The sequence below is a fragment of the Cydia splendana genome, chromosome 25, assembly GCF_910591565.1.
Source record: "Cydia splendana chromosome 25, ilCydSple1.2, whole genome shotgun sequence".
Classification (NCBI taxonomy): Eukaryota; Metazoa; Arthropoda; class Insecta; order Lepidoptera; family Tortricidae; genus Cydia; species Cydia splendana.
Window position 1 is genome coordinate 11,103,146 of NC_085984.1, and position 14,179 is coordinate 11,117,324.

Below are 14,179 nucleotides of genomic sequence, written 5' to 3' on the forward strand. Positions count from 1 at the left end.
AATGTTAGCTTTTTTTACAATAAGTCCTACAATGTTTATAATTATTAAGTCGTATAATAGGTATGATTATAGAAAATATCACGGATATATTAGAAATAATGATACTAACAAAAAATATGACTTAGTTATTAGAACGCATGAACGCACCTTAAACTTAAAATGAAAATCAACATCAGTAGGGCTACTGATTATATTCTCTTTGATCAACATTCGTGCAGTTGTCAATGTCATTAATGTAATTTATTATTGCCGTAAATCTTTATTACTATCAAATAAACATTAACTTATATGTTCGTAGACTGGCCTTACGGGCCCTACTGAGTAAATCGCGTTTGCTCACCCGTGCGAGCCAGTCTTGTAGAACGTAGTGAATCACAATTATCATATAAATGCTCTTTGCAGTCTTGGAGCCATTCATAGCAACTTACAAGTCACGTAGCACAATATAAAAATGGCCAGTTGCGCCGCAAAATGGTGCAAAAACCATGTTAGAAAAGTTCAAAAGGAAGATGGGATGACATTTCATCGGTAAGTAATAATTTCAGATTAAATCTATTTATTGTTCAAATTTTAAGTGATAATTTTATTTAAAAAACTCATGTTCCTTGTTTCTGAGTTATAATAGATATACATAGATAAATACTTACTGCTATCAACTAGGCTAGGAGGCTATGAAGTTGAAGAAATTAAAAGTTGTGCAGCAGCTGCAGACTTATCTTGGTCTAACTCAACCAGCGCCATCTGGGTAAAGCCAGGGGTGCGAAACTCCTGACTTCGGTCAAACTCGGCTCCGCTCGGCTCAGCATTGCTCCGAGCAATTATTAGGGTCGGCACCACTTGACTTCCTTTTGCATGCACAAACACAGATAAGATAATCACTTGATTTTTGACAACCCTAAATAGCCAAAAGGGATAGTGCCATATATTAGAAAGGGACAGCATGATTCGACCCTGAACCGCTGTCAAACTTCGTTTTTGTAGGAAGTTTCCTTTCTGTACGGTAGTACTATTAATTATTCTGTGGTAAAGCTTTGGAACTTTGTCCTCACTGACTGCTTTCCGTTTCATTAGCGCTTGAACGAAGCAGTGCACCAGAGGTGTCGGGTCACCTACGCGTTACCCTCGCGTGAGTTACCAACGAGCGAGTCACTAACTTGAGCAAGTGTCCAAAATGCCGACGTGCGTGATGCGGTGGTGCAGCAACTACCCGAAAACGGCTAATAAAGCGGCCGGCGTCACGTATCATACGTAAGTAAGATTAAATAGCTAAAGTTAGACCAAGGTAAGTCTGCAACGATTTTGAAAGTACACACAGCACATGTGTTATTTTTTTTATTTTTATTTGGGGCACCAACAGCAATACAAAAAGTACATAATGCATAGCACAATGAACAAAAAACAAAGCCAATAACATATGTCCACAACAACATATTATTTATACGTCATAATTTTATAGAAGGTTGATGTTTAAAATAACACTTGCACTGCGTTTGCTATCAAAATCGTTGCAGACTTATCAAGATAGGTCTAACTCTATATTTTATTATTTATGTATGTATGTACCATACACGGTAATGACCGGCTTCCTAGCCTGCTTGGTAGGGAGCGTAGAGACCCTACTTATGAAACAGAATAGGCTTGTGCCTACTCGGTCACTACAGAGAGCGCTCACTCTCAGTCAATCGGTCAAACGAACTAGTTCGGTCTTTTAGTTCCTTTAGTTCAGTTTGGTCTTTGAGAGCTGGGAATGTATGAATCGATTTTACAGTAGTTTTTTCCTAAATCTTTGGCAACTGAATTACGATTCAAGTTGTACGATACTATATGACGATTAAACATCAAAAAGCTAGACATAATAAAATAATATAAAAAATACAGAAAAAATATTTGATTTTTCTTCATACTTTTCAGGTTTAGGACTGTTTGTCACTCTTTTATCTCGTTCGCACTCGTGCCAGCGTCATTGTGAACCATTTCGTTCAGTCTATTTTCTGTTTCACTCATGTCAAGCGCTCACCAATCCTACTGAACTAAAGGACCTAAAGACCGATTAAGAGCGTACAAAAAGATTTAGTTCCTTTCGGTCCTTGATGGGATTTCATTCTTAACAGTTCTTAGTTCATGACCGACACAAGCCTAAAACAGAAGGTCCGAATCCTGGTATAATTCAGCCTATATCCGTCCCAATGCTGGACACAGGACAGGCTTGCTCTCATGCGTGAGAGGGTTTGGGCTATAATCCCCACGCTGCCCCAATGCGGGTTGGAGACTTCACATACACCTTTGAATTTCTTCATGCAGGTCGTATGCAGGTCACGATTTTTTCCTTCACCGAAAAGTGAATGGTAAATATCAAATGATATTTCGTACATTTCGAAAAACTCATTGGTACGAGCCAAGGTTTGAACCCGCGACCTATTTGCATAATATCTAGTTTGTTGATTCTGGATGGGTGACCGCTATAGTTATTGGCCACTCCTAACAAATCAGAAAGAAACAAGCCAATAGGAACCTTATTATTGGGAGTGGCCAATAACTATAGCAGTCACCCTATATGTTTCAGGTTCCCAAGTATAGAGTCAATGCACCAGAAATGGACCAAGATAATCCGGAAGCAGCGAAGAGATCCATTCTGGTCGCCTTCGAGACACAGCCGGGTTTGCTCGCAACATTTCGAGGAGACAGACAAGTATCTCACGGTAAAAGGCATAGTCAAACTTAAGAAAACTGCTGTCCCTGCTTTAAAGGTAAAGGGTCAAAACAAAGAATAACTAATAATACGACCATACATACAATTCACTCTTTCACAAAAGTCAGATTTAGGTATAAAATTATGCGCTATGCGCCTGCAACAAAATTGAAACTTATAACCGCGCACGAACCATGAATCTTATTTGCTCGCCGCAGTTTTATGACCGAGCTGTGAGTATCGGCACGGGGTTGTCACTTGACATGTTTTAGTTTAGTTTAAATATGTAGGAATTACAAACGTTGATTCTGTATACATAAAATTTTCTGGTCAAAATTATGGATTGTATTTTAACTACGAGTATTACTAAGTAAGGACTTCGATTTAGGTTTCGAAGCCATTGTGTATTTTCAATTTTGCGCGAGCGCCACGTGACACGACTATCGTGCGAGCCGAGCGGCACGCGGCAGCCCGCTGCCATACTCCTGCCAGGGAGGAGCGCCGGCCAAACGTACCTAAACTGCGTAGTGATACCCCCCTCGTCAAAATCCCGAGTTCCAGCAGGCACTGCCAGGGTGAATAGACGGCCAAACCGAATGTTCACTTATTCACAGAAACTTAATAAAAAAAATTGACACGATATAAGCCATAAACCTATATCCTAATCTGGTAAGTATCCGGCACAAACGTCCCCAAAATACCAGCGGCGTTCCCGCGCTGAATAGCTAAAATTATTAGGGTAATGGAGAGCATAGGTGTGTAACTCAATTTTTACAAGCTTTTATTTAGTTTCACCTGATCGTTGTCTGTCTGTGTGTAATCAAATCTTACTAGTTAAATTTGATCCACTTCCCGGTTTCCGATTGAGCTGAAATTTTGCATGCATGTATAAATCGCATGACAATGCGATATTATGGTACCATCGAGCTGATCTGATGATGGAGACAGGAGGTGGCCATAGGAACCCTGTGATGAAACAACGCAACCTAATTGTGTTAGGGGTTTTTATAATTGTCTCGATGAGTATAAGTTATCTGTCGTAAGAAAAGTAAAGTCAGCGATAAAAGTTTGTACCAAAAATGACATTTTTGCCAAAAACTTATTTAAACCATTAACTTTTGAGCTCTCTCTGTTTATTTGCAGATGACTAGCAAGGACGCAGGCAAACTATTACCGTCGAAAGCCCCGGAAACTTTTCCCTGGCAGGACCCAGACAGCTCTGGTATGTTTCATCCATACATGTACCATGTACATACCTACAAGTTACGGAATGTATTCAAACAGTTGGAAAAGTTCTCGGAAATTTTCACAGGAAACTTTCATTTAGTTAACACATTCAATGCCACCCAGCCAAACAAGACGTCCGCGCCAGGCCACAACAATTTCGTCATATAAAGCAGTAGTACTAGTACCACGATCCCGACTATCGGGTCGTCCGGCCTGGGAACGAAATCATAAAATACCCAATATAGTCGGGTTTTCGGCACTCAATGTGTTAATTGATCAATCATAAAATATGAAAATTTTGCGATTGATTGATTCAATTCATAAAATATGAAAATTTTGCGATTTTTTCCTAGTGGATATTTCGCAATTTTGGAAATTTTACGATGGCACATCAGTATTGATTGTATTTAACATACATATAAGTGTCTAACTAAAAACTGGCTGTGAGTTGTGGAGCCCATGAGTACTTTTTTGTAAATTTCCCAGAAACGGAATCGACAAACCTTCAGAAATCCTCCAGAAAAAGTGCATATGCCACCTTAAACGCCGGCAACGCACTTGCAACCCCTCTGGTGTTGCAAGTGTCTGTGTGCGTCGGTACTTGCTTACCATCAAGCGATTCGTCTGCTCGTATGCCTCCTATATCGAATCTGCTCACAAATTTAACCAAATCCTCAAAAAACATCTCACGCAATAGGGATTATTACGCAAAACTCTAGAGGGCGTCACTAAGTCAATCACATGGCCTACCGTGAAACACGACAGTCGAAAGTTCGGTTTCTGCCTCTCTATCACTCTTGCCTATTCAAAATCAAAATCAAAATCAAAAATATACTTTATTCATGTAGGCCTAGCAACAAGCTCTTATGAATCGTAATTAATCTTAATCTAATTATCAGAGCAATTTATTGATGTTAATATTATTCCATAATAAAATTGTATTATACAGTCGCCATCAGATATATCGGAGCGGCCAAGGTGCTCACAAATATCGGAACACGCCTCTATTGTCAGGGCGTTAGAGCGCGTGTTCAGATATTGTGAACACCTTGGCCGCTCCGATATATCTGATGGCGACTGTACAAACATATACATTTTAACACTAAGAATTTCACAAAAGGATCGTCAAACATTAAAAAGATTGTATAAAAAAATACTAGTCCAGAATTTCTAGAATAAAATCTAAATGTCAAAAAAAAAGCATAAGTAACAAAAGAAGTAGATAGTATTACATCGGAATATCCATTTCCTCATCAATAATCAAATATACCTAATAAATAAATAATCATTTCGAATAACAATTAATCCCACGTTGTAATATCATTCATGTAGTCTTGTGTGGTATAATAAGCTTTAGAAATAAGTATTCGATCGATAGAGAGGCAGATAAAGAAATTTCGATTTACGGGTTTCGCGGTAGGCCACCTGTAAACAAACCGCCTTGATGCATCAATGTCATAGTAAAAACTTGTAAAAAAACTGTTTGAGGCCTATAGTATGTATAAGTTACTCTATGGTTTACTAAACAAATTAGTGCTGCACTCTGGCGGCAGAACATTGCAGTAATACTCCCTATTAATGGACGCCCTTCAACCAATCAAAATTAATGAAATTATTTTTTTCAACTTTCAGACCAAGAAGTGATCAATGACGAATGGGTTCCATTAGTGTCCCGCCTCGAGCAGTGTCGCTTCTGCGGCGACTTCTCCAAAAACTGCCACTACATCGATAACAAACCTTACGTCAATAACAATAAGACCGAATTTACCTTGAACGGTATCTGTGTAAACCTAGACTTTAGTAACGATCACTTACCAAAGACAGTTTGTAGAGATTGTGATGTTAAGTTACAAGAAATAGCGGATTTCGTTAATGTTGTCAAAGCGGCTCAGGATTCGCTTATCAATGTTACTGATGAAGACGGAATTCAAGAAGATGAAATAACTAGCAAAGATATAGATGAAGAAAATACTATAGTTGTTAAAATTGAAGATGAGTCACCAACACATGAACAAGTTGATGAAAATGATGTTGTGCGAGATGATATCATCAATACGAATGAAGCTGAAGTTATAAAAGTAGCTGAAGACACACTTAAATCTTTTAATAATAAAAGGAAAGTTAAAGTAGATGTTGATAGAAAACTGAAGAAAGCTATAGTCAATAAAAGACGCAATAATAAACATTCACTTGACAGTGAAGTCAATAATGATGAAAAGCCCGATTTTATAGTTGAAGAAATAGTTGAAATAGGTCCAACTAGGATACAAAAGAAACCTAAAGTTAATACGGATGGAATTCATAAAATAAATATTGAAATTGATGTAAAAAAAGAAGCCAATGAGAATAATGATATATGTGATGTGGAAGTAGAATCTGAAGTTAGTAGCAACAAATATTTAACCTAGTACAACGTAATATCGACGCTTAAGAATCAATACTGTCTAAGTAACAAAAATACAATATTACAGGAAGCGTAAAAAACGATTTAAAATATTGAATTTTAAATTATTGAAAGACGATTAAAATGATAAAAAAATACGTTCATTTTAATCGTCTTTCAATATTTTTAATATTATGAAATTCTAATTTTTAAAACGTTTTTACGCTTCCTATAAAATTGTATTTTTGTGACGTAGACAGTATTGATTCTTAAACGTCGATATGCAGCTTATGTGCTACATAGTAAACTTTTCGTCATATCTGTGCGAGTCAAAAAAGTGTATAGTCGTTTTGTGATAACTTTCTAGCAATTGATAAGTAAATAATAAAAAGTGACATGTTTTAAATATATAATAAATAAGTACATAAAATAAGTTTTATTTAAAAAACGTCCAAGCATAACAAAATTCATTTTTTTTTAGCTTGTTGCATATTTCACAGGAGTATGGCTTTTCTCTTATTCGTCTGTGTATCACTAAAAGGGTCCATTGTGTACCTACGTAAACTTCTGATTGCATATACGCAGTTATATGGTTTTTCCCTTGAGGTCAATCCCTAGAATTGTAATTTTTTTTTTAATGGAATTTTACGCCCTGGATGCCAGCTCTTTAAGTCAAATCTCATAAAAAGGGGCAAGCTATGCAAACCTTTGACAGTTGCCAACCCCATTTTCAACAAAAATATATTCTTGTACTTGGTCAAGCAGATCTTGTCAGTAGAAAAAGGCGGCAAATTTGAAAAATGTAGGCACGAAAGGATATCGTCTCATAGAAAATTTAAATTTCGCGCCTTTTTCTACTGACAAGATTTGCTTAACCATCTATATATACCTATATATTGCTATATTGAGTAGGCTGATGAGTACCTATATGATTAATTTAATGAATAACTTCAAATGATTTCATATGTGCGTCCTATAATACTAATAAGCGGTTAATAAAACATCAGTGTCTGAAAAATTATTTTATTTAACCTACGCAATGGTCCTCGTGGTAACAATAACTATCTAAACATTTTCAAATAATAACTAAATCACAGCCGACGATCACTCGTGAACTAAACTAAAAGTTTTAAACCTGCGCTTCTTAAACTCTCCTCTAGGTCAAAATCCGGAGAGGAAACAGGCGATAACATGAGTAATTATAACTGTTTCCTCTTATTTTTTTACTTGTTGTTTTATCTTAATATTCATCATCGCTCCCGTAATCATCGTTTCTGTAGTATCTGTATTGCAGATTGATAACATCCTGAAAGAATAATCTAAGTACAGCCGCCATCAGATATATCGGAGCGGCCGAGGTGTTTACAATATCTGAACACGCACTCTAGCGCCTTGACAATAGGCGTGTTCAGATATTTATGAGCACCTTGAGGGCTTACCTTCTTTCTAATGCTAACAAAACGAAATATAACTATAAACATGACGTACTTTAAAATCTTCTTCGTTTCCGATAAAATCCCACCGATATATGACCAACCGCAGCTTAAAGTAGAGGTTGTTGTGGTCGTTGCTCGCGTACTTGCTGTCGCGCAAGTTGGCGCGCAAGTCGCGCCGCGCGGCCGCGATGCGTTCTACCGCGCCGACCGATATGTGAGAGAAGGAGATGTCTAGCCACTGAAAATGAAAAGTATCGTACATAAGGTGACAGACAGACAAACGGACAGTGGAGCCTTAGGGTGATAGGGTCCCATTTTTCCCTTTTGGGTACGGAACCCTAAATTTTAATTAACGCGCTTACGCGCTTTTTTCTAGTCATTTCTACTACTGGGTTATTCGCGGATGGTCTAGAACGCAAAATGACTAGTGTAATATTTTGCCTATATCACTTTTAGTCTACATCGCGAATCACAAATAAAGACTCTCTCTCTCTCTCGCGCGAACGGTCCAGAACGCAAAATGCCTACTCGATTTATCTTTGCGTTAGCGATGTCGACGGAGTCCCGCTGCCGCGGGGCTCCTATTCTGTGCTGTTTGGCCTTCGGTCATTTGAAGATAACTAACGAACCTAATCTACCCTAGTGATATAAAAAAGTGGTAATTTTGCGTTCTAGACCGTTCGATAGCATCTAGACTAAAAGGGATATAGGCAAAATGTTATTTACACTAGTCATTTTGCGTTCTAGACCGTCCGCGACTATACCTTTCTACTGACAAGTTGGGTGTATATTATAAATTATAATGAATTACCACGAGTTTAGGGCACGCGTAGATACACGCGACTATATCGTCGTCGACGAGCGCGCTGCCCGACAAGTCGAGCTCGTAAAGTTGAGGGCCCCGGTGACGACACAACGCGTCCAGACCCACTCGAGTTATTTCTGTAGATAATTACATTATATAGCACACATTCTTATACATTTATCCTTATCCAGGAAAATGATATATACTCATGGACAAATTTAAAGAAACACTGATTTAAACTTTCACGATTATTAAACATTATCAAACTGCACAACGGTCTTCTCCGAGACCACGGGGACAACGCCGTCCTCGAAACGTCGGAGGTAAATCTTAAAACTTAAATACGCGATTAAGTCCCGTTGTGCAGTTTGATAAAATTTAGAGAAACGCAAAAAAAACGTTTAACCTTTTGAGACGTTATATTGAGACGGCAATTGACGTCAACGCAAAATCGTGACAACGACGCCAAAGACGGCATTTGACGTCGATCGTATTTTGATGAAAATCTACTGAAAAACACGCCACTTTTAGGTTGGCATTATTTATTCACAAAACTAAATTTTGCCCCCGTGGCGTCAGTGGCACAGCAAATGGATGCGCCGTTTGGCGTTAAAAAAGGTTAATTACTGAATTACAGCACCTAAAGTAATTTCAAAATTAGTAATATTTAAAACTTTTTATTGCGTTCCTCTAAATTTGTCCATGAGTGTAGTATGAATTCCCTCAGATATTTTTTTGGACCCGGTCCCTAATCTGTTATAAGTTATAAAACAAAATAAATACTGATATTAGAAGTAAGTCAAAATCAACTAGCAAGTTTTGATGACATTTTCAGTCAATCATAGGGAAGTGTGTTAAAAATAGAGCTTATTGTAAAGTCCAAACTCACGGTCGCAGGACAAGTGCACGGCCAACAACTCCTTACAATTCCTCGCCAGAGCTTCCAAATGGTGATCCCACACTTCGAAGTTCGCGTTAAACCGGTGCAACTTCTTAAGTCGACACACCGACTCGAAAAACACATTACTCTCTTCAAGATAGTGCTGGTCGTTATACCTATTAAACATGTCCAGAACGCTGAAGCCTATCTGTTCCAAATTAGGCATTTTGTCTAATAGCAAATGAAGTTTGCTTCTAATTTCAATTTTACTTCGATTTTTCTTCCATAGCACTAAATCAGTCAGATTTTTTAAACGATCCGCGCAAGTAAGGAGGAAGGAGAATTTTAAAGCTCTACACTCTCTTAGTATGAGACGCTTCATTTGATCAGCTTTCAAATTGTTTAGAAATTTGCCTGTCACGCGTTTGTTGGATATGATCACCAATTCGTTCATATCACTTGAAAGGAATTGGTTGATGCAGTCGTCTGTTATCTCCTGAAACAAATACATAGGTACATCTATTTTAACCTCCTAAGGGCTCAAATGGGACTGGGCTGGCCACGTCTATCGCATGCATCCGGATAGGTGGGCTAACATAGCCACCAAGTGGATGCCGACGAAGAAGCGTGGGAGGGGCAGGCCCAGGCGGAGATAGCGGGACGACTTTGGCGCCTTCCTTAACAACTGGCCGGAGGAAGCGCTAAATCGGGAGTCATGGAGAACCAGGGGAGAGGCCTTTGCCCAGCAGTGGGACACACAAATAGGCTAAGAAAAAAAAAGTTCGTAAGTAAGAGGATAACCCTTTGAACGCTTCACGTCATAAACGACGCTAAGGACGTCATATCACGTCGAATAAAATATTAGGTGTTAATTATATCAAAAAAAGTTTGACATCTGAAGAGAGTGGTGCTGTAGCATTAATGACCTCTACGTGGACAAAGCCGCGAAATAGTATAAATACAAACTTACATCACAATTTTCGAACACGAGCCACGTGAGTTTTAGGAAGTGGAGCGTATTGGTTGGCGACAGCTTCTTTTTTAAATTCGTCAGCTGAAAACAAAAGTTAAGAATAAAATTAGTCCATTTCTAAAAAAAAAAACTTATATTGCGATGTCTTTCCTATCACGGAACAATGGTGTTCCGGACTTTTGGTCACATTTGGCTAACGCCTCCCCCCTGGCAGTGGCGGATTTGCCCTAAGGCCCAGTAGGCCCGGGCCTAGGGCGGCAAGATATTTAGGGGCGGCAAATTGTGACAAAAAATTCGCTGATGATAACAAGAAATAACTCAAAATGTAGTCAATATGATGGGTGCTGAGAAAGGGGCGGCTACAGGGCCAGGGGCCTAAGGCGGCAAAAACTGCAAATCCGCCACTGCCCCCTGTTGTGACGTCACATTTTTTCAACGAAATCGGTTAATCGAATTAAGTAGGTTGTGTATTATTAATATTTTATCAAAATATTTTAGAAAAAAAAAGGATTAGTAATTTCGTAACCCAAAACTGATTAGGAAAGAAAATTAAACGAATAAAAATGATTATCGTTCCAAACTTGTTATTTAACTGAACAGCGAATTAAATAAGTTAAAGTGACGTCACAAAGTTTGTGACTCCCCCTCCCCCCTGTCACAAATGTCACATTTTCTTGATCAGCTCAGCTCCCTCCCACCCCTAAACGTGTGATGTAATTAATGGATGACCCCTAGAGGCCGTCTTTGGCGGTCAAAGGTTTATTGCAAGACGAAATTAAACTGTGTTTAATCGTGAATCTTGTCGGAATGCACGAAGGTTGATATTGGGCTGTAGCCGCGCGCGTCAGTTCACGTCTTTGGCGGTCAAAGGGTTAAATAGTGAGAACCTTAAATAATGTGAACTTACCCTGAGGAATTCCAGGTTAGGGCAGGTGTCCCTGAGCACCTCCATCACACCCTTGAAATATTGGCCGTCAGCATCCAACTCCTGAACTGAAGGTCCACATTTTTTGAGCCAACGTTTGAATGAAGGCCACACGTCACTTGACTTTCTTAATATCAAAGTATTTTCATCACATTCACTATCTTGAATCATAATTCGGCGATCTGTAAAGAAGAAGTTTAGTACAGCTTGGTATAAAAGAGTAGAAATTAAAAAGTGGCAACACTGTAGGTCATCCCGTTTTCTTAAAATATAAATTGGTTTGAAAGGGAAGCTGTATACCCCTGAACCCGCTTTGTGCCAGTGTGGAGATTATAGCTGAATCCTTTTTGTATAAGACGAGGCCTGTGGCACTATAAGTAATAGTACTACCGTACAGAAAGGACACTTCCTACAAAACCGAAGTTTGACAGCGATTCAGGGTCAAATCATGATGTCCCTTTCTTACTTATGGCACTACCCCTTTCGGCTATTTAGGGTTGTCAAAATTCAAGTCATTATCTTATCTGTGGTCGTACACACAAAGGGACGTCAAGTTGTGTCAACCCTAATAATTGCTGGGAGCAATGCTGGTTGCTCAGGTCCCTTAGGGATCATCCGGCCATTAATTACGTCACACGAATTTCTAGGTTTTTTTACCCCTCCCCCCCTCCTTGTCACACTTGGTCACATTTGGCAAACCCCTCCCCCCTGGTGTGACGTCACATTTCTTCAACGAAATCGGCAAATATTTATTTAATATTTCATCAAAATATTTTTGACAAAAGAAATATTAGTAATTTTATAACCCAAACTGATTAAGAAATAAAATTAAACGAATGAAAACGATTATCGTTTCAAAACCTTGTTATTTAAATGATAATTAGCGTATAAAATAATTTAAATACATTTTCGGTTACTGATGAAGTTAAAGTGACGTCACAAAGTTTCTGACTCCCCCCTCCCCTTTGTCACAACATGTCACATTTTCTTGACCCCCTCCCTCCCCCTAAACGTGTGATGTAATTAATGGATGACCCCTTACGTGATATGTGATGAAGCACCAATTTCTGCCAGTCTTTGCAGGTACGTTCCGTCTGCAGGAGTTCCTGAACTGACAAGTAGTCTAGGATGAGGCGCCAGCAGTCCGCATTTAGGGAGTTGATTATTGCGCTATTGGTTTTTGACTCTGATACCTGTGTAAATAATAATTATCAATAAATAAGACATACAACTGTAAGGAAGTGTGAGAAACTAATTTAAAATTAAAATACTAGGTAGATATAGTACTACAGTAGAGTGAAAAATCGGGTGAAGTAATGCTGTTACGCTATGTAATTTTACAGTTTGAAGTAGGCTTGTGTCGGTCATGAACTAAGAACTGTTAAGAATGAAATCCCATCAAGGACCGAAAGGAACTAAATCTTTTTGTACGCTCTTAATCGGTCTTTAGGTCCTTTAGTTCAGTGGGATTGGTGAGCGCTTGACATGAGTGAAACAGAAAATAGACTGAACGAAATGGTTCACAATGACGCTGGCACGAGTGCGAACGAGAAAAAAGAGTGACAAACAGTCCTAAACCTGGAAAGTATGAAGAAAAATCAAATATTTTTTCTGTTTTTTTTTTATATTATTTTATTATGTCTAGCTTTTTGATGTTTAATCGTCATATAGTATCGTACAACTTGAATCGTAATTCAGTTGCCAAAGATTTAGGAAAAAACTACTGTAAAATCGATTCATACATTCCCAGCTCTCAAAGACCGAACTGAACTAAAGGAACTAAAAGACCGAACTAGTTCGTTTGACCAATTGACCGAGAGCGGAGCGCTCTCTGTAGTGACCGAGCAGGCACAAGCCTAGTTTGAAGAATAAAATGAAATAAAATGTCAAGGCGGGTCTGAAATGTCCAGTTTATAACTTTTTGTCCGGCAGTGTCAAGTTCGTTAATACACTGGTTTATGACAATAGGCCTACCACGGCGTGCGCTGGCGCAGCCGCTGCTAACCATAAATACTAGCTACTTATATAGCATGCAAAGATAAACGGTAAGAGAAATAGTTTTGAAAGTACTTAGATCCTTGTTAAGCGGATACCCACCATTCCCAGATCTGGGTCTTCTTCCATACACTCCATGTTACAAGCATAACACTTTTAAGCTTTAATGTATTGTAATATAATATGATACGTATGTTTTTTACAAATCAAATGGAATTAAAAATTTAAAACTTTCAATCGACTCGCCAGGTCTATGCTCGCAACGCAATACAATTAAAATTCAAATTTGACACTTGACAGCTGACAACTGACAAATTTTTTGGCTGTAGTTTTTTTTTCTATTATGGGTTTTGGGAGGTTAGCCAATGTCAAGTTGTGAAGGTATAGTAATAATATGACATAAATGACAGCGTTTTACACAAAAATAAAACGCTAATTAAATAACTTACCATATTCGAAACCTAAGAATAATATTGAGAATGGCAACATTGTGTTGTCGGTCGTATTGTCCTTTTCTAGCATATACGTCCCTCTCTCTCTCTCACATTCCCACCACAGAGCAGTTGGTTTTGACAGGTGTTTGACAGTTACCGCCAAAACAAATTTCCAAGTCATTGTCTCAAAATTATACATATTTACACCAGGCAGGATTAAAACTTTAGGTTTCGAATATGGTAAGTTATTTAATTAGCGTTTTATTTTTGTGTAAAACGCTGTCATTAAACAACTGTACCGATATTCGAAACCTAAGAATAATATTGAGACGTGTTTGTTATCGCCTGGTGGTGGGAAGACGCCAAGCCAATGTGATTATACATGTACTTATTATGTATATGTAATATTATTATATTACGAGTGTTTAATTA

At 38.3% G+C, this 14,179-nt stretch overlaps 2 protein-coding genes across 2 annotated transcripts; one reads left to right on the plus strand and one right to left on the minus strand.

Moving 5' to 3' along the window:
- The first annotated feature begins 223 nt into the window (after positions 1-223).
- On the plus strand, positions 224-6,381 carry LOC134802679 (uncharacterized). Its single transcript, XM_063775313.1, has 5 exons — positions 224-528; positions 1,072-1,248; positions 2,564-2,747; positions 3,833-3,911; positions 5,549-6,381. Exons 2-5 carry the CDS (start codon positions 1,172-1,174, stop codon positions 6,322-6,324), a joined length of 1,116 nt encoding a protein of 371 aa, XP_063631383.1. The 5' UTR covers positions 224-528; positions 1,072-1,171; the 3' UTR covers positions 6,325-6,381.
- Positions 6,382-7,310: 929 nt separating this feature from the next.
- On the minus strand, positions 7,311-13,563 carry LOC134803005 (uncharacterized). The gene is made up of 8 exons (XM_063775732.1): positions 13,416-13,563; positions 12,361-12,511; positions 11,301-11,500; positions 10,391-10,474; positions 9,430-9,916; positions 8,547-8,677; positions 7,788-7,973; positions 7,311-7,605 (listed from the first exon to the last, which is right to left on the minus strand). Exons 1-8 carry the CDS (start codon positions 13,449-13,451, stop codon positions 7,540-7,542), a joined length of 1,341 nt encoding a protein of 446 aa, XP_063631802.1. The 5' UTR covers positions 13,452-13,563; the 3' UTR covers positions 7,311-7,539.
- Positions 13,564-14,179: the final 616 nt, after the last annotated feature.